This window comes from Octopus sinensis, linkage group LG13, assembly GCF_006345805.1.
Source record: "Octopus sinensis linkage group LG13, ASM634580v1, whole genome shotgun sequence".
Classification (NCBI taxonomy): Eukaryota; Metazoa; Mollusca; class Cephalopoda; order Octopoda; family Octopodidae; genus Octopus; species Octopus sinensis.
Window position 1 is genome coordinate 63,943,790 of NC_043009.1, and position 25,397 is coordinate 63,969,186.

Genomic DNA, 25,397 nt, shown 5'->3' on the forward strand with positions numbered 1-25,397 from the left:
TTGAAGATAGCCAAAAATAAACAAATAAGATGGAAATACAAACTTCTTCGTCTTGAGCTGTTCTCTTAAATTTTTCTCAGGTGTGGTTACATGGTAAGAAGTTTGCTTCCCAACCACATGGTTCCAGGTTCAATCCCAGTGTGACACCATGAGCAAGTGTCTTTTACTATAGCCCCATGCCATCACAGACCTTCTGAGTGGATTTGGTAGGGGTAACTGAAAGAAGCCCATCACATGTGTGTGTGTGTCTGAACGTGTGAGAGAGTGTATATATGACTCCTGGTTTTGATTTTGTATGTGAGTCATACAGTGAGCCATACTGTATGACTCTGCAAAAAGATGTCTGGTCATAGAGAAACATTGCCTTACTTGGTGGAAAGAGGTGAAGGTTGGTGACAGGAAAGGCATTCAGCTGTAGAAAATCTGACTCAATGAATTATGACTGACCTATGCAAGCATGGATAAGAAGGCATTGAAACAATAGTGGTAGTGGTGAATGGCCTCAGGCCTTCTGCCTATAATAAAGAGATAACCTCTAGCTAAACAATTATTCTGTGCTGATGAAGGGAAATAACCTGGAAATCACGATACACAGATATTGTTTTGAGCTGAGTGGGGGTGCTAGATTCCCTTGTTCAAAAATATAAGGACACAGATCATGTCATATAGCCAGCTGGAGACAATGTCTCCTGGGGCTAAATTACAGCAACATTCATCCTAAACCAGGACTGCCATGTTATGTTGGCAAACAATCTTTACTCCAAAGTCTTATTACTGAATATCTCTTGTTGTGAGATTTAAAAATAGTAATTTTCTAGTGAAATTGCTGTTTAGTTAAGTTAAAGAATGTCAGTTTTCTTAAGTGTAATATTACAGACTTTAGAAACAGGAAGAGATACTACAAGAACTGTTTTAGCAGCAATATAGGCCCCCGGGCAAATCGATGCACAGGGCACTTAGGTATTTATTTTTTGACAGCAATCCACAGCATACATAGAACAGAATTTGGACCCTTGACCCATGAGCACCTTAGACAACTGCTTAATATGCTCAAGCCTTAAGATGGTCCATGGTACCAAACTGCAGATGTGTCCAATACAGATGTTAAATTGATATGATGATATAACACAGTGGTTCTCACCCAGGGTCCATGTGACTCCTGGGAGTCCATATAAGATTTGGTGGGGTGCCATGTGAGCAATGTAGTAAATCGGGGGTCTACACTAGTACTTTAAGGGTCCCTGAAAAAATAACTTGCTTTTAGGTGTTAGATAAAAGACAATGGTAATCTTCAGTTTTAGGTGTCCATCTGTTTTATTGCTATGAATTTACAAAGAAATGGCACCCGTGCCAGTGGCACATGAAAAGCACCATCCGCACCTGGCTAATTCCAGGTCCGCTTGACTGGTTCTCATGCCAATGGCACATAAAAAGCACCATCCAAACGTGGCCAATTCTGTAGTTTTATCAAAACCATATTAACAGGTGTTGAGTAAATGAAGAAGCTAACAAGATAGTCTCTAACAATCACTTGACCTACTAAAAGTAGCAGGCATTCTTCTCCAAATCACATCTTATTGTCTTAACCTTTTTGTTACTGAATTTCTGTTAAACTATACTTTGTTTCTAATAATTCTAAAGATAATAAAGAATTTAGTAAAATAATTTTGTCGTTATTAAGCTGGTGTCTGGAACATTAATTAGCACAAAATTTGATGGAAGCCTTTAGTTTAGATTACTTTAAAACAGGGAGTTTGTATCCTAGGACCAGTGGTGGTCTAAGGTATAAGAGTTTCAAAAGAGTTAAAAAGGGACACTCTTTATCATCATCATCATCATTGTTTAACGATGATGATGATGATGATGATATATTGGTGCATAAAGCCCAAGAAAAAGATAGGGTGGTTATGGATGGAACGTCTTTGCTCATAAGAGTTCACTTTGATAATAACAACAGACATTAAAACACTGATGCTGATGATGATGATGACAACATGAACGACACCAACAACAGTATAGAAAATGAAATCACAGCCAGGAGTAAAATCCAGTCACCTTTAATCTATAAACTGAAGTCCTGCTCTCTTGCAAAATGCTGCCATCTTGGAACTGAACAACAGAGAAATTTTCTCAAAAAAAAAACAACACAAAAACATCACACACATTTTAAAATATTTATTTAAGAAAGACTTGATCTTTGGTGGCGTTTTTTTTTTTAATAATTATATAAAATTAAATATTCTGAAAAACTGACTCAAAAAAAAAAACCAAAAAAGATTGGAAATTTACAAAAACAGCCATTTTTTACTGCAAAGAGACATATGAAATTGGTCATAAAAATATCGGTGCATGGCATCAAAAGAAACCTATAATTGTCATTCTGTTGAGTAACTTCATTTAATACCAAAATTTATTTGTTATTTCTTTTATAATATTGTCATTGATCTTTTGATTTTTTTAATGTTTTTATTGCTATCATACTGTTCATGTTTTCATAATGATATGTTGTGAGAAAAATGGAGTCTGATTTTCTGACAAAGCTACAAAAGTTGAATATTTTTTTATTCGTTTTATATTTTAAGTTTATATAAAAAAAGTTTAATCATTATTATTATATTATTATTATTATTATTATTATTATTAATAGTAATAATAATAATAATAATTTTAAATCATTATGATACAAAACTATGTTTCGCGACACCCAAATATTGGTTAAACTTCAGTAACTGATATGTTTTAGTGCTGGAACAGGTCTCCTGTCTTTAGTTCATACAATTTTGATCTGTAGCGTTGATACTTCTTGGGCCAAACCTGCGTAAAAAGAGGAAATTACAATCTGTAATAACAAAATATATTTTTACGGGGAAGAAAAGAAAGAAAAAAAAACATTGAAAGTATAAACAATCAAGTTATCAAGAAGAAACCCCCTTAGCTTCCTCAACAAGGAAATCATCATCATCATCATCATCGTTTAACGTCCGCTTTCCAAGCTAGCATGGGTTGGACGGTACAACTGGGGTCTGGGAAACCAGGAGGCACCACCAGGCTCCAGTCTGATCTGGCAGTGTTTCTACAGCTGGATGCCCTTCCTAACGCCAACCACTCCGTGAGTGTAGAGGGTGCTTTTTATGTGCCACCGGCACAGGTGCCAGACGAGGCTGGCAACAGCCGCAGTCGGATGGTGCTTTTTACGTGCCACGGGCACGGAGGCCAGTCAGGGCGGCGCTGGCTACGGCCACGTTTGGATGGTTCTCTTATGTGCCACCGGCACTGGTATCACAGCTACAAATTCTATTGATGTTGATCGATTACGATTTTGATTCTCACTTGCCTCAACAATCTTCACAAGTAGGGTTTGTGTCCCAAGAAGGAAAGGAATGCATAAGTGGGCTGGCTACATCCCAGGTAGAGGCCACGGATTATGGCCTCACTTGTCCTGCCGGGTCTTCTCACGCACAGCATACTTCCAAAGGTCTCGGTTTCTAGTCATTTCCTCGGTGAGACCTAAAGTTCGAAGGTCGTGCTTCACCACCTCGTCCCAGGTTTTCCTGGGTCTACCTCTTCCACAGGTTCCCTCAACCGCTAGGGTGCGGCACTTTTTCACACAACTATCTTCATCCATTCTCGCCACATGACCATACCAGTGCAAACGTCTCTCTTGCACCTGGTAAATATGACTGCAAAGGCATTGCTGCCAAAAGGGGTCAGTGACACTTGCAGCAACATCCACATCACTTCAAATAACCAACATAATGTCATTACATTCATTTAAATAATGGTTTCAGATTCCAGTACAAGGCCAGCAATTTTAGGGGAAGAGATTAAGTGATTACACCAACCCCCATGCTCAATTGGTAGTTGGCATTCGGAAGGGCGTCCAGCCACAAAAATTGGCTAGATTCCCGATTTCAGCACGACATTTATTTGTAGCACCCACTACACTCTCAGAGTGGTTGGTGTTAGGAAGGGCATCCAGCTGTAGAAACTCTGCCAGATCAAGATTGGAGCCTGGTGCAGCCACCTGGTTCACCAGCTCTCAGTCAAATCGTCCAACCCATGCTAGCATGGAAAGCAGACGTTAAACGATGTTGATGATGATGATATATATATATATATTGGAGTGACATGAAAAATCCTCATAGCAGTAGCTAGTGAGAACACCTCAGACAAAAACTGCAGTATCTTGACTGTCAATATGTATATACTTTAAGTATGATACATAGTTAGCTATTTCAATTCAATGCTACTTCTATTGCATATACCAGATTTTTTATTCATCCCTGTAGCTGTTTGCAATATCAGAGACTATTATTCACTGTTTCCGATGCATCAGAGGTGATAGACATTGACTTCGATACACTATTGATAAAGCCTAAGAAGGCTGAAATGCATCCGGTGCTCTCAGAAGCCACTGCTAGGATGATTTTTCAATTTCCTCTGATATAGATTGTATCTTTAATACAACACATCTGTAAATGATTTTTATCATAAATGAAAACTGCAGAATCTTGTCTGTATGATACACAGATGGCTAAACCCAAGTTAATTTGTTCCACTCTACATAAAGGTCATACACCAGATTCCATGTAGAACACAAGAATGTTAAAAGTCAAAAGCTCTTACCACAAAGGTTGCTTCCAACAGCAATGTGAAGGTAACCAGCGATACCAAAGTCACTACCCCAAGAGTTTCTCACAATGTAATATGGTACTTCACCTGTAATTTATATTAACAGGAAACATTATAGTCAATAGAATATACTTAAGAATATGGCAGTCATTCAGGCTTTAATTCTAGCACATTCAATCATCTCTTCTGTCACCCTCTCTTTCTGCATCAAGCTGCGCATACTGTTTATCCAATCTCCTAACTATATCTTGTGCAACAGTTTCTCCCTCACTCTCACCCCTCCCTCTCTTTCTCTCTCACTCTCTCTTTCCTGCTTCCTTTATTCTGTCTCTTCTACCAACCAATCGTTATTTACATTATTTACATTTGACGGATATTTGTCCTCATCTTGTTTGTTGTTAACACGATGTTTTGGCTGATATACCCTCCAGCCTTCATCAGGTGTCTTGGGGAAATTTCGAACCTGGGTTCTCATTCCTAAGGTATTTTTCAATGTTGTTGTTGTTATTATTATTATTATTATTCAGGTCACTGCTTGGAATTGAACTCAGAATCTTGGGGTTAGTAGCCCGTGCTCTTAACCACTACGCCATATGAGAACCCAGGTTTGAAATTTCCCCAAGACACCTGATGAAGGCTGGAGGGTATATCAGCCGAAACGTTGTGTTAACAACAAGCAAGATGAGGACAAATATCTGTCAAATGTAAATAATGTAAATAATTCCTCGTCTCTTAAATATAGAACTGTACAACCAATCGTTGATTCTCATCCATTAAGCTTCCCTCCCTCACTCCTGCTCTTTTTCATCATTCACACTTCTGTCTGGTCATGAGACAAAACTCTGGCGTAGACGAATAAACAGAGGTAACATAGAACATAGAGAACTCTTTGGTTCTGCTTCAGACATGATAACCTCTCTTGTGGTGGTGCCTCAGTAAATGCATCCTGCACAGAGTAAACAATCATAAAGTTGTTAGTACATATATATTACTAATAGCAGTCTTATGGTTTATGATGCAAGGGAGATGACTCTAAGGATTATTTTGTCTTTTTAAGTATTTTTTTTCATTTTTGGTTTTTGAAAATAATCAAGCAGAAAAAACTGTGTATTATGATATGATATTTCTTTTAACATAGAAAAAAGAATATGCATTGCCAGGAAATTTTTAAACCTAGTATCACACATTTCCAAATAATCACAAATTTCACTGAATCTTTGATAAAAAGTACAATCAAAGTCAGTTATTTTACCATATGTAAATTCACTGAATTTTCAATCATTACTGCAAAAAGATTCAATCTTTCATGCCTAGCCTCCCATCACAAAATTATATAAGTCTGATCCCATGCCCATTGGTCAGTAGACGTCTATAACAAGTCCTATTGTCAATAATGATAAGGTGTTACCAATAAACGTATCGATAATTAGATTATTGGCTTAACAGCCAACTAGTTTAAGTTCTGGCATAGCCAGCATACATATAATTTCAGGAACTCAGACGTCATTTATCGAGATACATTCTGAACTTGAGGAACAAATGCAAGTTTCAATATTAATTGGAACCTCTAAGGATATGTGAAAAAATATGAGAAATTCTCAAGGATCTGCCTCATATGCACCAGCAAGAAGCTTCAAGTTTTCTTCCATTCTTAGAACATTTTGAGTTACAATCCTGACCTCATATTTTTCTGCTCAATTACATTTTTAAAAAAATAACCCTTAGTATCATCACCCCTGCCTCTTAAGCCATAAATCTATTATTGTTCACAAATACTCTTTTACTTGTTTCAGTCATTTGACTGTGGCCATGCTGGAGCACCGCCTTCAGTCAAGCAAATCGACCCTAGGACTTATTCTTTGTAAGCCTAGTACTTATTCTATCAGTCTCTTTTGCCAAACCGCTAAGTTACGGGCACATAAACACACCAACATTGGTTGTCAAGCAATGTTGAGGAGACAAACACAGGGGTTTCGATAATTCACCTTCGGAAACATGGGAGTTTCGTTCAACATCCTTAAACAAACCTTATTCGGGGACCTTTTGAGTTGGATGGGCTACTCAACCTGAAGAAAATTCTAACTGCGCTCCACCTGCAAGGTTATGCGCTGTTTTGCTTGATATAAGATCACCATGTCGTATACATATGATTGTGATACACGTACCTGGTATACCCTTATCAAATGGGCAGTCATGTTGAGTACCGTAAATCCTCGAGTATAATCCGCATTTTTTCCCCAAAATTTAAAGGTCAAAATCGCTAGTGCATACTATATACAAGGTTAAAAATGAAAAATATTTTCTAAGCAGTGTCCAAGTCTCTATTTGCTATCTGGCTATGTTTATTCAGATGCATTTTGTGATGTCGGGTGCGAAAATACCTTAAGCTAAGCCTGAAAGCAATGAAGTCATAAAAGAATAATCCATAATATGCAGTAAGCAACATTTATTAAACGTTGACGTTATATAGACCTCCTTGACTCAAGTTAGAGAAGGGGTGCGTGTTATACACAAGGTTTAAGTATATTATACTCATGGGCGGACTATACTCGAGGATTTACAGTATACTGGGCTTCATATATTTGTACCCGTGTCACTTTGATGGCATGCATTGCTCTCTCACGCAACAATAATAATGATCCTTAAAGTCGTCTCCCTTGCCTAATAGACCCTGAGACTGCTCTTACAAATACCCCAATGAATTTAGCACCAGTCACACCACCTAACTGACATCTGTATATCCACTGAAAGACAAAGCAAGAAGGAACAGAGAGAGGGGGAGTAGGAGGAGAGAAAGAGAGACAGAGAGAAAGGGAGTGTGTATAGAAGGGTCTGGTCACCTGATGTGTTATAGCCAACAATTTGGACAGCATGATTGTTAGAGGTCTCACAGTGGTATCGAATGATCCCTTCCTGGTAGTTGGACCAAGTTGAGGCGTCCACTGCAGTGACCAATGGACCGTTTTGGGCAAGATGGAGCAACATTTTCTCTTCTCTTCCAACAAAGCTGTAAAAAAAAAAAATAAAAAAAGGCAGAATAACACACAGAAACAACTTAGTAGATCCCTAGAAAATAAAGGGAGCTCTTCCTGTGTTTGGTTTTATTAGTGTGGTAAAACAAAAACCAGACTTGCTATCTTCAATTTCGTTATTTGGTTTTCGTGCTTACCCTTGCTTATAGTCATAATAATAATAATAATAATAATAACAATAATAATTGAAAATGGTAATGCAAAGACCCTGTGGGATTTTATGATTCAATGCGACCATGAGATAGAGAATAGGAAGCCAGACATAGTCTTAATTGAGAAAGAAAACAAACTATGCTGGATCATAGATATAGCATGCCCAGCTGACAACAAGGTATGCAATAAGGAAGAAAGAAAAGTCGAGAGATATGACAGGTTAGCTTGGGAAATTGAGCAGTTGTGGTCGATGAAAAAGGTAGCAGTAGTACTGATAATTGTCGGAGACCTGGGAACAATGAGCAAAAATCTTGAGAAGTACATGGAACAAATAGGGGCTGCAATAAGGGTAGACCACTTGCAGAAAACAGCACTGCTTGGAACTTCTTGAATACTCCAGAAGGTGCTCGAAAAATAAGAGGTGTTACCTTAGTTCACTTGTAATGAACAGCCGACACTGTAATACATCTCCAGCATTAGAAGCTGTGCTAAAGGCAATAATAATAATAATAATAATAATAATAATAATAATATAATAATAATGAAATTACTGTGCATAGTGCTCAGGTGCACTACAACTCATCAAAGGTGCATATAGAGTACATAGAATTATGTACAAAAGTCAGGAAAGTGAACAGTGTAAGAGTCATGATATACAGGTGTGCATGCGAATGGAGCGGAGGTATATCAGGTGTAGTGTTGGCGGATTCCAGGATGCATGGAAGTTTTAAAGGATGCAATGTCTTGGCAGCTAACAACTGATGCAGGTAGTTTGTTCCGTGCTTCAGAAACTCTGAGTGTGAAAAAATGTTTCCAAAAGTCATGGGAGCTGTGCTGTTTTCTGACTTTGTAGGCATGCCCACATGTGTTAGACACATGGAGCTCAAAAAGGTGCTCAAGGTGGTTGTTGGCATGATGGGTAACAATTTTGTGGGAGTTTACTAAGTCAGTTGCCAGACGTTGGAGCTTCAATGTATCTCTGCCCAGAGAAGCAGGACGTTCAGAGCAAGGTAGATGCCTGATGGAGGGTATTCACTTGGTTGCACGTCTCTGAACAGCTTTCAGGAGGTCAATGTCCCGAGTAAGATAGGGGTTCCAGACTGGTGATGCAAATTCCAAGTGTGGCCACACCATAGCCATATACAGCCTTAAATAGACAGCTGGAGAGTGGCTGACAAAGGTCTTGCTGAGTGATGCCAAGACACCCTTGGCCTTCTTGAAAATTTTCTTGGATAATGACCAAAAGAAGAAGAAGAAGAAGATGATGATGATGATGATGATGACGATGACGATGACGATGACGATGACGATGACGATGACGATGATGAATAAAGATAAAAAAAAACAGTGATGGAAATTTGTCTGACCTTTCAGTTTGAGTTGATGAAATGATAATGGAAATTCTATCAATAGTGTTTTGTTAAGGCAAACAGATTAGCTGAAACCCTAGTTATTAATTTATGTTAATAAAATAATGATGAAAATCCTATTGATTCTTAGTTTGTGTAAACTTCAATATTTCCATCTGGAATAAAACTCTTTATCTGCAACTCACCTGTCATGCCCATCCTCACCTGTGGTCATGAATGTTGGATAATGACTAAAAGAGTACAACTGTGAATACACGCCAAATGAATGAGTTCTGCCAAACGATCTCCTGGGTGGCGTCGCTCAACAGGGTGCGGAACTCAGAGACCAAGGAGTCTCTCCAGGTGGAGCCACTACAGCTGTGCATTGAGAGGTCACAGCTCTGGGTCTATGCCCATAGGATTAGAATGTCACAGAAATCAACCACCTGGAGACCCAGAATGAGATGGTTCGATAATATCCATAGTCCTAGGTGGTTATGCCTGGGAGTCCAGCTGGAAAGTGCAATGATGGTTGCTTTTGATGGGACCCTATGGAAGAGGGGCCTGAGAACTCCACTTCCATGACTCTTTCAGGAATAGTGAACAGACAAGATGGATGGATAAAATATCAGCATTTTAGTTATTATATATTAAATATTTTAGTTAATGACATTCATCTTTTCAAGGTTATGGTGAGATAAATGTTGCAAAATATATGCTAGAAATAACAGAGATTAAAGTGTGTAAATACATCGATAAAACAGACATTCAAGTATGTAAATATATACTGATAAAAGAGTGGTTTTAAGTTTAAATTTACTGATGAGATTAATTTAAGCTTAAATTTACTGATAAGGTGATAATTTATATAAATATATCTACTGTGATTGTGTAATTCATAAATGTTTTTGAGATTATGAGGTGATTTTAAGTGCCATTGCTAAGTTTCATATTTATGTTGTGAAAAAAGAAACCCTCCTTCAGATAGGATTCTAGGCTATCATAAGCAACATTACCAAATGATTAGCAGCTATTCCTGATAGTTTGGTGAAGAAATAAACACAAAGACACTTGCATCAGATTTGAACTCTCAACTTGTGACCAGATAGTCCAATACTATTTTTCTCAACCTTCATTTTAAAATTTTTTTCCCATGCACCCCAGAGCCCATAAAGTTGAAGCTTGATCTGGTTTCCATGGCATATAAGTTACTGGGGTTACAAAAGCCCCTGTTGAACAATCTGTCGCTGAGTCAATTTCCCAGCTAACGTTGGAATTCATTTACAGCTGAGCAGACTGGAGCAACGTGAAATGAAGTGTTTTGCTCAAGAACACTTGATCCGGGAATCAAAACTATAACCTTACGATGGTGAGGGCAACACCCAAACCACTGGACCATGTTCCTTCACAGAACTTTATTTCTACCAATTAATACTCCCACCAATACCCCATATCTACTAATATATTGGTTTCGAATTTTGGCACAAGGCCCGCAATTTCAGAGGAGGGGGAATTGATTACATCGACCCCAATATTCAACTGGTACCTATTCTGTTGCCCCCAGGAGAATGGAAAGTAAAGTCAACCTCAGCAGAGTTTGAGCTCAGAACATAAAAACAGACGAAATGCTGCTAAGCATTTTGGCCAGATTTATGATTCTGCCAGCCTACCCCACCCATCCTCTACTAATGTTCTGAACGGATGAAATATAAACCGAAATACAATTTAGTTGGGAGAGACTTAGTATTGAACTCGAGATATTTTAAAGGAAGGCAAAAACTGCAGTTTGTAAAGTGAGATGGAAAAGCTTCAAACGGGATTTGAAACCCAATTGGGGGGGTTGGTGAAACTTTATTGGGGGAGCATAACAACAATAATAAGTCATAATGTCAGCATAGAGTGACAGTCGTATAGATCAATCCCGTTATTTCAACATCAATTCATATTTAAACGATGTTGAGATTTGAACTCAAAATTTAAAGGAATGGAACTAAAAACTGCACACGTCCCACCACTCCACCTTGTTGGATGATAATAATGATGATGATGGCGATGATAATGGTGATGATGACTCTTATCATAGGTACAAGGCTATAAATTTGGGAAAATGTATGATAGTCAAATCAATATCAAAACATTGCTGATCCTCTCCGTTTTTTATTTTATCGATTCTGGCAAGATTTGAACTGAAACTGTAAAGGGGCATAACTCGATATTGCAAAATATTTTGTCGTCCCTTCTTTAATAATAATAATGGCTGTGAAGGCGCGTGGCTTAGTGGTTAGGGGCATTAGACTCACAATCGTAAGGTCGGGAGTTCAATTCCCGGCGACGAGGTTGTGTCCTTGAGCAAGACACAGCTTTACAGATATTGAGATATTGATGTGATTTGAAGATCCCCGTTTGGAAAATAAATTCACCAGGGATATCTTCATTCATCATTTTAACGTCTACTTTTCCATAATTGCATGGAATTGCAGATAGAGTTTATTGAGGCAGATTTTCTATGGATCGATGTGCTCCATGTCACCAACCTTCACCTGTTTCCAAGCAAAGTAATAATTCCCCATGGCCTGAAATCTTCTCACAGAACACTGGAAATTAATGACTGTTCATCTGACAGTGGTATTTACAACTAACACACAGTATATTAGAAGACACTTGTGCCAGGTGCCATGCAGTGGGATTGAACCCAGAGCAATGTGGTCAAGAAGTAAGCTTCTCACTGCACAGCCAAGCCTGTACCTCCACAGGAAATGTCATCTATTTACCGAGAAATAAAGGAAACAAAGTTAATAGTCCTGCTGAAGAACAAGCTAAATTTGAACTCACAATACCTCTGTATCAATAATGTAGTCATCTAATTTCTCAGCCTCAATGATAGTTCTACCACCAAGGAATCTACAGGTAACATGTAAAAATATCACAATCTATTTCGATGGGTTTCAGAGACACACAAGTAAAATGGGACGGGTGCTTACTTGTCACAGGTAGATTCTATCACTTGAGCACCTGGGGCATCTTTTTTAATAGGACGGCATGATTCATCGATGTCTTTGAGAGGATAAGCAGGTTCATAGACCACTGTCTGGTTCTTCTACAAAGAAATAGATATAAAAATGTTATAGAAAATATTTTGAAAATGTAAGAAAGAGAATAAGAAATTGTACCGAAAAGTTCCCAGACTAGTTCTGTAGCACGCCAACAGATGGCAGCACACAGTTGTGTGCGCAGTAAGAGCTGGCAGTGACCTTCATGAGGTAGTGTGCCAAATGACTTTGCAAGTGGTGAAATTTGTGTTTTTGTGATCACGTGTATACTTTAGTCTGTGATTTTGTCATGGACAGGAACAAAGAGCCAAAATGAAATTTATGCCTTAAACTTTGGAAATCTGCTACAAAGACATCGAGCATACTTTGACAAGCTAATGGTGATGAGGAAATGTTTCGAATGGCATGGGCACTTCAAAAGTGGAAAAACATCCCTGGAAGACAATGAGTGATCTGGAAGACCTACTGCGAGCGTCACCCCTGGAAATGTGGTATTGGGCATCGAGAATCCGTTCCCCAAGGCCAGACCACCAATCTACTGTGATGTTTTGAAGCATTTGAGGGAAGACATTTGGCGAAAGCAACCAGATCTGTGGAAGACAAAGAATTGGATTTTGCACAACAACAAAGCACCCGGTCACCAAAGCTCTCCTCACTCGTGAGTTTCTCACCAAAAGCAACATGGTATCAACTTCCACACCTGTCCTATTCACCAGATTTAGCACCTGCAGACATCCATCTCTTCCTCAAGATGAAAATGCAGCTCAAAGGTAACCGTTTTTACAGCACTGTCGAGATCTAGAACAAATCGCAGAAGGTTCTTGACTTGCTTATAGAAAACTTCCAAGCCGGATTCCAAAAGTGGCAGGAACACTGGGACTATTATATTGCTGCACAAGGGGCCTATTTCAAAGATGTTAAAACTTGGGTGAATAAGTTATTTTTATTAAACATTAGTCTAGGAACCTTTTGATATCACCTCATAGATACCAACAATCAAGATTAAACTAGTATAGTATAACAGGGTTGTACGCATTAGAGGCATTGAATAGCAAAATATTGACAGTGAAAGGGTAGTATTGTCTGCAGCACATAGTAATGGTGAGGGAAGGGGGAACGATGCCGATGACCGGTGCTGCCACCACCACCGTTTATTATTTATTTTATTTATTTTCCTTTTTATTCAGAGTCTTCAAGATTGATGAAAAGAAAGGAGGGAGTTGTTTTGAACTCCACTCACAGCACCAAAGGACCAGGGGATAGTGTCAACACCACATACAACATCATTATCAGTGCAACATCAACTTTTTCGTTCTTGCATGGAATCAGACGGAATTTGTTGAGGCATATTTTCTATGACCAGAAACCCTTCCCCTCCTGTCACCAGCTCTCATGGGTTTCCAAGCAAGGAAATATTTCTCCATGGCCAAACAGACAGACAGCACTTTCAGAACTCAGTTTCTCTGAGGTGTGTGGGTCTTCTCAAGAACCTCATATTGCCCTACATTCCAGTCCATTGTTATCTCATCTGTGAGGCTGGCCCTCACTACTTCATCCCACATCTTGAGATTGGCCCTCACTACTTCATCCCACATCTTCCTGGGTCTCCCTCTTCCACAGGTTCCACCCACTTTATACAGCTGTCCTCATTCATATGCATCACCTGACCAAAACCATCACAGTCTTCTCTTTTGCACACCACATCTGATTCCTCTTATGCCTAACTTTTCACTCAACAAACTTGCACTTCGAAGTAACGATTCTTTGCCAACATAACATGGCAGTCCTGGTTTAGGGTGAATGTTGCTGTAATTTAGCCCCAGGAGACATCGTCTCCAGCTGCCTATACGACATGATCTGTGTCCTTATATTTTCAAACAAGGGAATCTAGTACCCCGACTTAGCTTAAAAGAATATCCATGTTGGCAAACAAAATTTACTCCAAAGTACTGTTGCTGAATATCTCTTGTTGTGAGATTTAAAAATAGTAATTTTCTAATTTTTAGATCAGTGACTAGTTATCACTTTGGAAACTATATATTTCAAACGGGAATTTGGCAGCGCCACCTCTAGCCAAACAATTATTCTGTGCTGATGAAGGGAAATAACCTGGAAATCGTGATACACAGATATTGTTTTGAGCTGAGTGGGGATGCTAGATTCCCTTGTTCAAAAATATAAGGACACAGATTGTGTTGTATAGCCAGCTGGAGACAATTTCTCCTGGGGCTAAATTACAGCAACGTTCGTCCTAAACCAGGACTGCCATGTTATGTTGGCAAACAATCTTTGCTCCAAAGTACTGTTCCTGAATATCTCGTGAGATTTAAAAATAGTAATTTTCCAACATTTGCACTTTGTCGTAGATGCACACTGATATTACACATCCCTTAAAGCACACTAACTTTATTTCTCTCCATTCTTCATATCTATTCAGCATTCAGGGCCCATGTTTCACTACCTTAGCCATTTGCATTTGCATGTATCTGTCTCTGGACATCACATGTTGTTGTAAATGGACATCATCATCATACAAGAGGGGACTGTTCGTTTTTAGTTTGTTGGGGGAAAACATTACCTTGCTGGAGAAACAAGTAAGTGTCGGCAACAGGAAAGGTATCCAACCATAGAAAATCTGCCCCAGCAAATTCCATTTGATCAAAGCAGGTATGGAAAAGGGGCTGCTAAATGATGACGATAAACTATGATGAAGTACTTACTTCTGCTATTTTAATTGTTGGTTAGAAACAGAATGCAGGTAAAATAAAATATTGGAGGATACAACAACAAAAATGGTGAGCAGATAAGTCAGATAAAAATAAAAGGGTAACCTGTTGTAGCCATCTTAATGTAGAACATGTGTCTCCACCACGGCATCCCAGACTTTCCCCAGTACAGTCAATCACTTCCTGTACGGATAATTCTGGGGCAGATATATTCTTCATAATGGCGTACATACTCTCCATTGTCTCAACACAGCTGAATGCCCTGCATCAATGGAAACATTACAAGAATCTCAGAACAATTAACATCAACATAAATGCAAAAATCTAAACAAAAAATGGTTCAAAAGAGAAAAAGCAGAAAACTCCACTTAAACCCTTCAGGTTTTAACCTTTAATATTCAGGTTATTCTGTCAAATGTAATGCATTTCTATTCACATTTTTAGAATTAATCATGCGCTGTCTTACAGACTTATGATTTTTATGAGACAAAAAGCACCAACCGCTGCCAGCCTCCCCTGGCACCTGTGCCGGTGGCACGTAAAAAGCACCCACTATACTCACGGAGTGGTTGGTGTTAGGAAGGGCATCCAGCTGTAGAAACACTGCCAGATCAGACTGGAGCCTGGTGCAGCCTCCTGGCTTCCCAGACCCCGGTTGAACCGTCCAGCTCATAGAAGCTGATTGTAACTTTCTTTCTCTCTCTGGCCATTTGTCTCAAATGGCTGTCTGCTTCTGGTCATCTCTAGCTGGTCTCTATTCCACTAACTAATTTTTGCTTGGGAATCTTCTGTGTATATAGCTATTGCAAGATAGTGAGAAAGAGAGACATACTGTTATCCAAACAATGGGTATTTTGGAAGGCCTATTGTTTTGTCAATTTCACTCTCTACCACAAACAAAAGGTTGGCAGGGGTCAAGTGGCAAAGACATAATTCAACTTGGTAGAGCCATGTGCTAAATGTAACTTGCTGTCACTATTGTTTTACTGTGGGAAAAGTGCTGTTGAACTGTTATGATGGTGATGATAGTGACAGTGGTGGTGGTGGTGGTGGTAGTGGTGGTGGTGGTGGAGGTACAGACAACAGCAAAGGCAATAATCACTTGAGTATTTCCTTACCAACAAGCTCCACATGATCCCTGATTCTTCACTTTTGTGACGGCTCTGGATTTCCTCCTGGAATGAGAAAAGGATAAATCATATACCATAATTGTTTTCACTTGCACACACACACATTTACGTGTAAGTTGTCAAAGAGTCCATAAGTCAGGAAAAAGATGGAGTTGTGCATCTGTCCATAGAGTTGGTATATAATCTGAAATGTACAGTATCACATATCCATTTCAGCCAATCTTATTTCTTTATTGCCCACAAGGGGGCTAAACATAGAGGGGACAAACAAGGACAGAGAAAGGGGTTAAGTCGATTACATCGACTCCAGTGCATAACTGGTACTTAATTTATCGACCCCAAAAGGATGAAAGGCAAAGTTGACCTCAGCGGAATTTGAACTCAGGACGTAACGGCAGACGAAATACCGCTAAGCATTTCGCCTGGTGTTCTAACGTTTCTGCCAGCTCGCCACCTTCCATTACAGCCAGTCTTACCAATCAGTTTTGTGCTAGGGATTCAACGGAGTGTTAGGTAACAATCTGATAATCGGATTGTTACCTAACACTCCATTGAATCTCCAGTGTGAAACTAACTGGTAAGATTGGCCGTAATGGATATATAATACTGCCCACTGAGAGAACAAAGCAACAATGCATTGAGAACACAACAGATTGCCCAATCCAAGAAATGAAACCACAATCTTACGACCATGAGTACAACACCCTAATTACTAAGCCACACACTTCCACAATATACAACATACAACATACAATAACAATATACTGATACACAATATACAACATACAAATATCATCATCATCATTGTTTAATGTCTGCTTTCCATGCTAGCATGGGTTGGACGATTTTGACTGAGGTCTGGCGAACCAGATGGCTGCACCAGACTCCAATCTGATCTGGCAGAGTTTCTACAGCTGGATACCCTTCCTAATACCAACCACTCTGAGAGTGTAGTGGGTGCTTTTAAAGTGCCACTGGCATGAGGGCCAGTCAGGTGGTACTGGCAATGATCTCACTCGAATGTTTTTTTTCACGTGCCACCAGCACAAGTGCTAATAAGGCAACACAGGTAACGATCATATTCGAATGGTGTTTTTAACGTGCCATCGGCACGAAGGTCAGCTTGTTGCTCTGGCAACAATTTCACTCGTATGGTACTCTTAGCGCTCCACTAGCATGGATGCCAGTCATCGAATTTTATTTTGATTTCGATACAACATAGAGATATACAATATATAGATATACAGCTACACAATATACATTAGAGAGATTTACATTACAACATAGTCATACAGTATTGGAAGAGAGAAATGATTTTACCAATCGACAACAGGTGGGATTTTCAATTTACGGATATTCTGCATTGGTGTGGTGGAATTTAGAGGTTGTTGGCTTGACTTGAGAAGGGGATGCTTGCCTTTCAATCCTTTCAAGTATTGTTCTGTGTTTAGAGAGAAACAAATGTTACTTTATTATTTAGAAATAACAATAGATTTTAACACTTGGTTTTGTAGGATTCCTAATGTGAAACTAACTAAACAGAATGGGAGGAGACACCGTGGGATGGAGGGTTGCTGAAGAGGTCACAGGGGGTGTGACGAAATTTCCAGACAAAGACATAAAATAAGAACAATAATGAATCTGAAGTGAAGAACAAATATACAGCGCATATGGTTTTTGACAAGCAAAAAATAAATAAATATAGGCGCAGGAGTGGGTGTGTGGTAAGTAGCTTGCTTACGAACCACATGGTTCTGGGTTCAGTCCCACTGCATGGCACCTTGGGCAAGTGCCTTCTACTATAGCCTCGGGCTGACCAAAGCCTTGTGAGTGGATTTGGTAGACGGAAACTGAAAGAAGCCCGTCGTATATATATATATATATATATATATATATATATATATATGTATGTAGGTATGTATGTGTGTGTGTATATGTTTGAGTGTCTGTGTTTGTCCCCCCAACATTGCTTGACAACCGATGCTGGTGTGTTTACGTGCCCGTAATTTAGTGGTTCGGCAAAAGAGACCGATAGAATAAGTGCTAGGCTTACAAAAAATAAGTCCTGGGGTCGATTTGCCCGAATAAGGCGGTGCTCCAGCATGGCCGTAGTCAAAATGACTGAAACAAGTAAAAGAGTAAATGACCATCCCAAAATATAGCAATAATATACTTTAACCTTTATACATTTAAACTGACCATATCAGGCCCAAATATTTTACATTTTCTATGTTCAAACTAGTCATATTCAGCCTTTCACACCTACCCTACAATGTCATTCTAAACATAAACAATGACATCATCAAAATCTTGAAGCTACAAGAAAATGCAAGTTCAAAACAATGTGAATCAATAAGCTTTGCATTTTGACAATATAATCTGAATGCTAAAGGGTTAAAAGACCATCTTGTATGTTTTGGCTTGGAAAACCAGATGTTAGAGCCACAAAGATATTGCTTTTAAAGAAAGAACTGCCTTAGGAGTATTATAAGCCATGGGGAAACCAGTGCACTGGGTGGGGCCTAGTATTTATTTATTGACAACAAGACCTGGCAAATAAAGTGAGTTAACAGTTGTAACCTAGACCAGTGTTGCATAACCAGCCCACACAAAAGTACCTTGGATCATAGGGCAACATGCCATGCTTGAGGAGACCTATTGAGTCAAGTACATCAACATCAATATCAAAATCAAATCAAATGGAAATTGTAGTTGTGACCCCCATGCCGCTAGCACATAAAAAGCACCAACCAAACATGGCCAAGGCCAGTGCCCCTTTGACTGGCTTTTGTGCCAGTGGCACATAAAAAGCACCATCTGATCGTGGTCGATGCCAGCTCCTCTGGCCCCAGTGCTGGTGGCATGTAAAAAGCACCCACTATACTCTTGGAGTAGTTGGCATTAGGAAGGGCATCCAGCTGCAGAAACACTGCCAGATCAGATTGGGGCCTGGTGCAGCCTCCTGGCTTCCCAGACCCCAGTCAAACCGTCCAACCCATGCCAGCATGGAAAGCGGACGCTAAACGATGATGATGATGGAACCACAACAGCAACAACTCCATCTGTTATGACGACGAGGGTTCCAGTTGATCTGATCAATGGTACAGCCTACTCACAAAATTAATAGTGCAAGTGACTGAGTACTCCACAGATGAGTCTAAGACATTTACTGAGCGTACTGGGTGCTTTTTACCTGGTGGTGGACAGGTCTTCTTAACTGCAATGATGCACATCTTGGTCCTTTGTCATCCTCTCTGTAAAGGGTCAGCATTTTGAGATTGACCTTCATTACTTCATCTCATGTCTTCCTGGGTCTCCCCCTTCCACAACTTCCATCCACTTTCAGTGATCAGCACTTCTTTATGTTTCAAGTGATCAGTATACAAAATCAGGAATGGTAAAAATACCTTTCACATTGCACCAACAGTTTCTTAACCAAATTAGTCACACAATATTATAAAATTGTAATTTACCTGTAAATTCTTTTTCTGTAAGATCTGAAAATTTTGTGATTCCAAACTGTGCACCATCAGAAAAGACTTCCATCGTTGACACTTTTTTCACATTTTGCTACAATGGCGGCAGAAGCCAAAAAAAAATATATATATAAATATCAAATGGATATTAGTAACAAAATATACAATAGAGGTTTTAATATTTACCACAAGGCCAGGGTGGTGAGCTGGCAGAGATGTTAGCATGCTGGGTGAAATGATTAGCAGTATTTCATCTGTCTTTAAGTTCTTAGTTCAAATTCTGCCAATGGTCAACTGTGCTTTTCATCCTTCCGAGGTTGATAAATTAAGTACCAGTGGCATACTGGGGTAGATCTGATCTTCTGACCTAAGTAGAATCTTTATTTAAGAACAGAATCTTTCTTGCAGATATAATAATGTCCATGTCTAAGACTTTTATGTTGCAGTATCTTCAGACAAAACCTTTACATTCTGAGTTCAAATTCCACCAAGGTTGACTTTGCCTTTCATCCTTCCGGGGTTGATTAAATAAGTACCGGTTACACAGTGGGGTCGATGTAATCGACTTAATCCCTTTGTCTGTCCTTGTTTTTTTCCCCTCTATGTTTGGACCCCTGAGGGCAATAAAGAAATAAATATTTTTAAACCAGCAAATTACTGCACTGCTCTTCTTCCATTGTTTTGGTCTGCTTATCTTTCTAATGTTTTTATTAATCTTACTTTAAAATTCTCTTGCTAATCAGTACTATACCTGTTTCAGCTGGATTAATTAGCTACCATTTTGGATTAGAGGTAAAAATTTCTTTGTAGCCTTTATGTGTGATGTACACCTGAGGCCATATATACATATGTGAAGATGGTGTGCTGGTAGAATTGTTAGCATGCCCATTGGTTGTCAAGCAACAGCAGGGAAGAAATACACACACACACATATATGATGGGCTTCTTTCAGCTTCCATGCACCAAATCCACTCACAAGGCTTTGGTCAGTCTGAGGGTATAGCAGAAGACACGTTACCCAAGGTGGAACACAGTGGGACTGAACTAGGAGCCATATGGTTAGGAAGCAAGCTTTTTACCACACAGCCATGTGTGTGCCTCGTGCTGTGCCTACATTATTTCTCAAATCCCTTATCAGTTTAATATTCAATGGACTGCAATGTCATAGATCTCCTTCAATAAAGACAACACCTCGACAATAGTCTAATATCAGATATATTCCCTGCTATTTTGTTTAACAAGTCAGCCTTCTGTTTTTGCCCACTTCACCATGAAAAGAGATCAGCTGCTCTCGTTAATAATAGACAGCTGAACAAGAGGACTTCAAATAGTTTTGTTAATATTAATCATATGACAACTCTTCAACAAAATATTACCTTTTCAGAAATATGACCTCATTTACACCTACGTTTATCATCATTATCATCAGCATGATGTTTTTACATTCATTTGTCAGGCTGATATGGAACATGGACTAATTAATATAGTGTTATTATTAACCCATAAAGTGCTGAGATTTGCACTTTCATAGCATGAACTGCTGAGCACATTTTATGAAAATGAGACTACCATGCACACATAAAAAATTAAAAAATAGCATCGCCTTACTGGCACTTGTACCAGTGGCACGTGAGAAAACATTCGAGTGAGGTCGTTGCCAGTGCCACTGGACTGGCTCCTGTGCAGGTGGCACATAAAAAGCACCATTTGAGCGTGGATGTTGCTAGTACTGCCTGACTGGCTCCTGTGACAGTGGCATGTAAAAAGCACTCACTTCACTCTCGGAGTGGTTGGCGTTAGGAAGGACATCCAGCTGTAGAAACTCTGCCAGATCAGATTGGAGCCTGATGCAGCCATCAGGTTCACCAGTCCTCAATCAAATCGTCCAACCCATGCTAGCATGGGAAGCGGACGTGCCTCAACAGGTCTTTGCAAGCATAGTTTATTGTCCAATGATTGAAGGGTACTCTTAAATGGGCCATGGGTTATGGTCTCACTTAGCTTGCCGGGTCTTCTCAAGTACAGCATATCTCCAAAGGCCTCGGTCACTTGTCATTGCCACGGTGAGGCCCAATGTTCGAAGGTCATGCTTCAGCACCTCATTCCAGGTCTTCCTGGGTCTACCTCTTCTGCAGGTTCCCTAATTTGCAACACATGACCAACAAAATACTTTCTTGAGACAACTACCAGTTTTCTGGCTTTCTACAGTATATCCACATTTAGTAGGATATACAGAATGCTAGTATAATATTCATTTGTCTTCCTTCGTTTTCTCTTCCTAAGTTGGCTGGTTCTAATCCCACCAATGTTTTCCACTTGTTGCAGTCATTTGACACATATAACAACAGAGGAAAATACCATGTTAATTATGGACATCAACCCTTCCATAGTTCTGATGTACCATGTTAATTATGGACATCAACCCTTCCATAGTTCTGATGTACCATGTTAATTATGGACATCAACCCTTCCATAGTTCTGATGTACCATGTTAATTATGGACATCAACCCTTCCATAGTTCTGATGTCCTTCGTTGCCACCAGCTTTACAATATGGACTGAGTAAATGTTCTTATGCCACTGGCACCAGAGAGGTTGTCTGTCAAGATTGACCTTTTAGCATTCAGATTTCTCTGCCAAATGTAATGCATAATTACAAACATTGTTTTGAATTTAATCATGCATTATTGCATACCTTCAGTATTTTGACAATGCGGTAGTTTATTTTTAGAATGACATAGCAGGGTAGGTAGAAGAAGCTAGATCTGGCTGGTCCCTTAACATAAAACAGATGGAATATTTGGGCTGGTTATGCCCGGTTTGAATGATAAAGGGTCAAAGAGCTCCTGTACCTTAGCTGTCAGTAAGTTGTAAATAAAGGAATTTGAAAAGACATGAAGGAGAAAGGTGGAAGATGTTCAAACCATTATTAATGTAGATAATAATAATAATAATAATAATAATGAAATTATTGTATACAGTGCTCAGGTGCACCACAACTTGTCAAAAGTGTGTATAAAGAACATGCAATAATGTACAAATGTCTGGAAAGTGAACAGTGTATGAGTCAGATACATGCTTGTGTGTGTATGGAGGGGAGAAAATCAGGTGTAGTGTTGGCAAATGATACTCTATCTATTGTATGACATGAGAATAGTGAGTAGTAGAGAGTGATACGGAGGTGCAATGGCCCAGTGGTTAGGGCAGCGAACTCGCGGTCGGAGGATCATGGTTTCGATTCCCAGACCGGGCGTTGTGTGAGTTTATTGAGCGAAAACACCTAAGGCTCCACGGGGCTCTAGCAGGGGGTGGAGGCCAACCCTGTTGTACTTTTTCGCCCCAACTTTCACTCTTTCTTCCTGTTTCTTGAGTAATGTTGCGATGGACTGGCATCCCATCCAGCTGGGAGGGGGGGACACATATGCCATAGAAACCGGGAAACCAGGCCCATGAGCTTGGCTAGGCTTGAAAAGGGCACATAAAAGAAATAATAAAATAGAGTGATACAAGAACGGTACTCTACTGTATGATATCGGAATGGTAGTGTGGAGTGACAAGAGTATGCCCTGCTACTTGGGTGACACAAGAAAAATACAGTTTGGTATGACAAGTGGCTGGGACACACTAAATACAAACAGAACACAAATTTTAATATTTGTTCAAATACTAAACCACCTCAGATATAGACAATGCATTTTTAAAAAATGATTTGCTGATAAGGAAATTATTACAAGATTACCAATTGTACAATGACTTCTGTATCTCAAATTCACTATTTTTTTTATCACTAAAATATTTATCAGGTGTGTTAAATTTTGCAGTGTGTGCGTGTGTATGTGTTTTATGCGAGTTTGTAAAATAGTTTCAGGAAAAGAGAATCGCGGTATATAATATAACCATAGATTGAAAAAATTAATCAAAACAAAGACTTTTGCTGTAACAACCATGTCAAAACAAACTTTTAACAATAACACTGACTCAACCTAGATAGATAGATAGAATAGTGCCTTCAACTTAAACTGCAAAGAGACAGAGAGAAAAGCTGGAATTCAAACAAGCGAGTAACACAGCCTGAATCAGCAAAAATTAAAGCTTGCAGAACTGGAGCCATTTGACAGCTGTGATGGACAGATTCTCATATTCCAATGGGACTTTTCTGAGGAGGAAATCTGATCGAAACGTTAGAATTAACATTTTCTTTAAGACAAACTAACTTATTTGGTTAAATAGGAGGGTGACGGGGCAAGCGTACTTAATGAAACAAACCATCAAATTTTGGTAACACCCGCACGATTTTCACTAAATAAAAAATTTTAAAAACTCGGAATTTTTTTGCGTGGAGTCAAGTACCCTGACCTCCTAATATGCTGCAAAAACCCTTTTTGGGGTCCGAAAAACGGGGTGGGGTGAGGTGGAAGCCTCGGAAATTTCATCCCCCACCCACATTGATCTTTTCACCAGCACAATTTTCACTAAGGAAAAAAAAAAAAAAACTCGAATTTTTTGCGTGGAATCAAGTACCCTGACTGGCAAACCCCTTATTTTGGTTCGGAAAAAAAGGGAGAGGGGAGACCCCCCTCCCTTTTTTACCGAACTAAAATAAGGGATTTGCAGCATATTAGGAAGTCAGGGTACTTGATTCAACGCAAAAAAAATCTGAGTTTTTTTTTTTCTTAGTGAAAATCGTGATTACCCAAATTTTAATTAATCAAGATTACATTTGAGTGATGAAGAGGTTAAAAATCCTTTTAATGATCCAAATCTTTTTGGTGTAGTAAGCTTGAGGGTTTACAACTACATCGATAAAAACTTAGATAAGGAGCCACCCTGGACATTCAATAGGATAGCCGTGTGTGTGTGTGAACATTAGATGGGGTAGGAGGGGGGTAACTTTTTCTTACTGGGTGGAGTTTCAAAACAAACTCCAAGGGGTCAGGAAGGACTTTCACACGATCCGATGTTTTCTTGTTTTTCACACTTTTTTTTTTTTGTGGCCAGGTGTTAAAGTAAACATTGACCAATGTATTTCTGTAAAATGTTGGGAGTGGGTGAAATTTCCGAGGCTTCGAACTCACCCCACCCCGTTTTCCGGACCCCAAAACAAGGGTTTTGTAGCATATTAGGAAGACACCCGAATTCATTCAACAAAAAAAAAAAAATTTCTAATGATCCTGGGATATAGGGGGAGGGGCGGTTTCCCCACTCCTTTTTTTTTCCGAACAAAAATAAGGAGCTTGCAGCATAATTAGTATGTATAAGTTATTGGAATCTGAACAAATTCCGGAAATTTTGGTTGGGGGTCGGCTATTCCGAATCTCTACTCCTTGTAGTCACTCCAATTAATAATATCGATTAATCCCATCAATCAAATCACTTACATGAAAATATACTTATTAATCAATCACCTTATTACTAGCAGACACTCATCGAACTATTCTCAATCGAATGACCAGGAAAAAGTAATTTCATTTTTTCACACCAGATTTCTTACCTTGAATATAATAAACCTATGATTGAACTCCGCTGTGTCGTTTATATACGATTTGTTGTATTTCTTGACAAATGTTTTAAATAGGAAATAATAATCCTCTTCTGATGGTAAGACATTCTTGGCAGTACAGTAAATCGCCGCAAAACACAATAAAAACGAAAAGATCGTCGGTGGGATAAGAGACGACATTTCTCTCACTCAAATGTTGAAATGAAAATATCTTCCTGCATCTCATTCAAGCAATATTTAACCTATGACCTTTGACATGAACCGGAACTACATTACAATCTTACCGGGCAGTTGTTGTTTTTTAATTATAAAAAAATATTTGATTATTTTTCTTTTTAAATACATAATA

At 39.1% G+C, this 25,397-nt stretch overlaps 1 protein-coding gene across 1 annotated transcript; it reads right to left on the reverse strand.

Moving 5' to 3' along the window:
• Positions 1 to 2,212: 2,212 nt before the first annotated feature.
• On the reverse strand, positions 2,213 to 25,298 carry LOC115218516 (cathepsin O). The gene is made up of 9 exons (XM_029788378.2): positions 25,040 to 25,298; positions 19,546 to 19,642; positions 17,393 to 17,513; positions 16,061 to 16,117; positions 15,048 to 15,204; positions 12,148 to 12,263; positions 7,473 to 7,639; positions 4,627 to 4,719; positions 2,213 to 2,814 (listed from the first exon to the last, which is right to left on the reverse strand). The coding sequence occupies exons 1-9, from the start codon at positions 25,226 to 25,228 to the stop codon at positions 2,771 to 2,773; spliced, it is 1,041 nt and encodes a 346-aa protein (XP_029644238.1). The 5' UTR covers positions 25,229 to 25,298; the 3' UTR covers positions 2,213 to 2,770.
• Between the last annotated feature and the right edge of the window lie 99 nt (positions 25,299 to 25,397).

Excerpts from the sequence above, each read along its gene's own strand:
- LOC115218516 (XM_029788378.2), bottom strand. The coding sequence starts at position 25,228 with ATGTCGTCTCTTATCCCACCGACGATCTTTTCGTTTTTATTGTGTTTT. Across the intron at positions 19,643-25,039 it reads ATAGGTTTATTATATTCAAG|CAAAATGTGAAAAAAGTGTC; the intron begins GTAAGAAATCTG and ends CCGCCATTGTAG. Across the intron at positions 16,118-17,392 it reads ATCCCACCTGTTGTCGATTG|GAGGAAATCCAGAGCCGTCA; the intron begins GTAAAATCATTT and ends TTCTCATTCCAG.